Below are 2186 nucleotides of genomic sequence, written 5' to 3' on the forward strand. Positions count from 1 at the left end.
TTTTTTTTAATTTGAATTTTAATTTCGGACCGGAATTACTATTCTGGCCGGAATACCGGATTTCAGCTGAAATTGACCGGAACGGTCAGAATTTGACTGGAACAGCCGGAATTTGACCTGAAACAGAATAGATACCTATCCCATTCTGGTAATTGTTCCAGCACGAAAAATTCCGGCCATTCCGACTGGAACGGAACGATTTTTAAAACATTGCATGTGACGCCTGATATTATTTACTAAATCTTGAATTTATCATTTGAAAAAAAGAATTGATTAATTTAATAGTTGATGTATATTATACCATCACATAATCTGTACAATGATAAAAAGTGGAATGAGAGTATATCATCTTATACTTGTCCCACGCAAGCTTGGATCTTTTACTCTGTGGCTTGTGTGCCTTTTATTTGTGCAGGGTATCCAAGACAAGAGGTGTATGCAACGTTGTTAAGAGGCAAGCGACAGCAATATAATAATTTAATGGTTTGGATGCATAATTAATCTTATAAATCTACTTTAAAGCCATGAGTAGGCCCCATTTGGAACTTGGACAGAAAATTAAATCAATTCAATCTAATTTTAAGTTAAATTTAACATCTAAATACTCAACTCTAAAATCACTAGAATTCATTTCAACTCAAAATCTAGTTTTTACAGTTTTAAATTTTTCATAAATGTATCTAAGTTTATTTTAACATTTAAACACATTTAAACTTATTTAAGATAGACCTCACAAAAGCTACTATTCCATCTTTAACTCATTACTATTTATAAAAACCTCAACTCACAAGTAATCAAAGTCCACATACAACTATACAAGAAGTTAAACGCAAATATCTATGGTAATGGGAGTAGCTGCCAGTCAAAAGCAACGCAGGGCAAAATAATTGCTGCTTTCTGCTGCTTACCTTCTTTATAACCCCATCCTCTCCTCTTCCTTAACCTCGCCAACTTCCTCTCTCTCTCTCTCTCTCTCTCTCTGCTTGCTTCCTGCAAATGTCTCATGTCCTAGAAAAGTCTCCTAAACACTGCGCCAAGCAAGGACTGAACATCGACCAGCATCACAAGAAGCTATTCTTCTTCTTCTCCACGTTATTCACCTCGATTCTCTCACTTATATTAGTCATCTGGCTCATCTTACGCCCCTCAAAGCCTGACTTTTCCCTAAGAGAAGCTGACATCTACCAGCTCAACCTCTCAGGCTCTCACCTTCTCAACTCCTCCCTCCAACTCACCCTCCTTTCCAAGAACCCTAACCAGAAAGTTGGCATTTACTACGATGAGCTTCAAGTTTATGCCGATTACAAGGGGCAACAGATAACAACCTATACCTCTCTTCCTCCTTTCTACCAAGGACATCAAGATAGTAATCTGTTAACAGCTTCTTTGGTAGGAACATGGCTGCCTGTGGCTCCATCTTTTGGCTATGAAGTTGGACGTGATCAAACCGCCGGAAAACTAGTTCTGAGACTGAAGGTGAACGGCCGGCTTCGGTGGAAAGTGGGGACTTGGGTTTCCGGCAAGTACCGGTTCAATGTGAATTGTGTTGCAGTTATGGCTTTTGGACCAGCCATCCCAACAGGTCCCTTAACTTCAAAGCAGGGTTCTCACTGTGCTACTACGGTTTGAATCAGCAAAAATGAATCGACTACAGTGAGTTGTGCTGCCTCTGTTTTTGGGTTTGTATTGGGCTTGCTTTTAACCAAGTTTGCTGCTTAATTCTAAGCTTTGTACATTGGTTATGATTATAAGAATGAAGATTTATAAGCTTGTTTGGGGATGTTAATTATCATTGTAAGGATTATTCATAGAATGAAAATTAAGCTTGTTTGTGATGTTAATTGTTGATCCATCTTCTTTCTCTATCATACTTACTTTGTTTCCGGTTTCCATGTGATGAGCAAAAGATCGAGTGGGAGAAAAGGAGTTTCTTCTCTCTTCTTCTTCTTTTTATCGCAGTTTCATTCTTAGGTGGGTTTTGCAGAATGGAAGGATGATGGTGGATTGTGTCAACTTTGCTGTCGTTTATCGGCAGAAGAAAGAGAGGTCGATGGATAGAATTAGGGATAGGGGAGATTCCAAAGGAGAAAAAAGAGGAAACAAGAGGGGGAAAATTGAGAGCTTCTTTGCCAAGGAATCTCTAATTTACATGTCAATCCCTCACCTTTAGTTATTAGACTTAGTGG

At 38.6% G+C, this 2186-nt stretch overlaps 1 protein-coding gene across 1 annotated transcript; it reads left to right on the forward strand.

Moving 5' to 3' along the window:
- Positions 1 to 908: 908 nt before the first annotated feature.
- On the forward strand, positions 909 to 1841 carry LOC122309220 (NDR1/HIN1-like protein 26). The gene has a single exon (XM_043122614.1). The coding sequence runs from the start codon at positions 997 to 999 to the stop codon at positions 1627 to 1629; it is 633 nt and encodes a 210-aa protein (XP_042978548.1). The 5' UTR covers positions 909 to 996; the 3' UTR covers positions 1630 to 1841.
- Positions 1842 to 2186: the final 345 nt, after the last annotated feature.

This window comes from Carya illinoinensis, chromosome 5, assembly GCF_018687715.1.
Source record: "Carya illinoinensis cultivar Pawnee chromosome 5, C.illinoinensisPawnee_v1, whole genome shotgun sequence".
Lineage (NCBI taxonomy): Eukaryota > Viridiplantae > Streptophyta > Magnoliopsida > Fagales > Juglandaceae > Carya > Carya illinoinensis.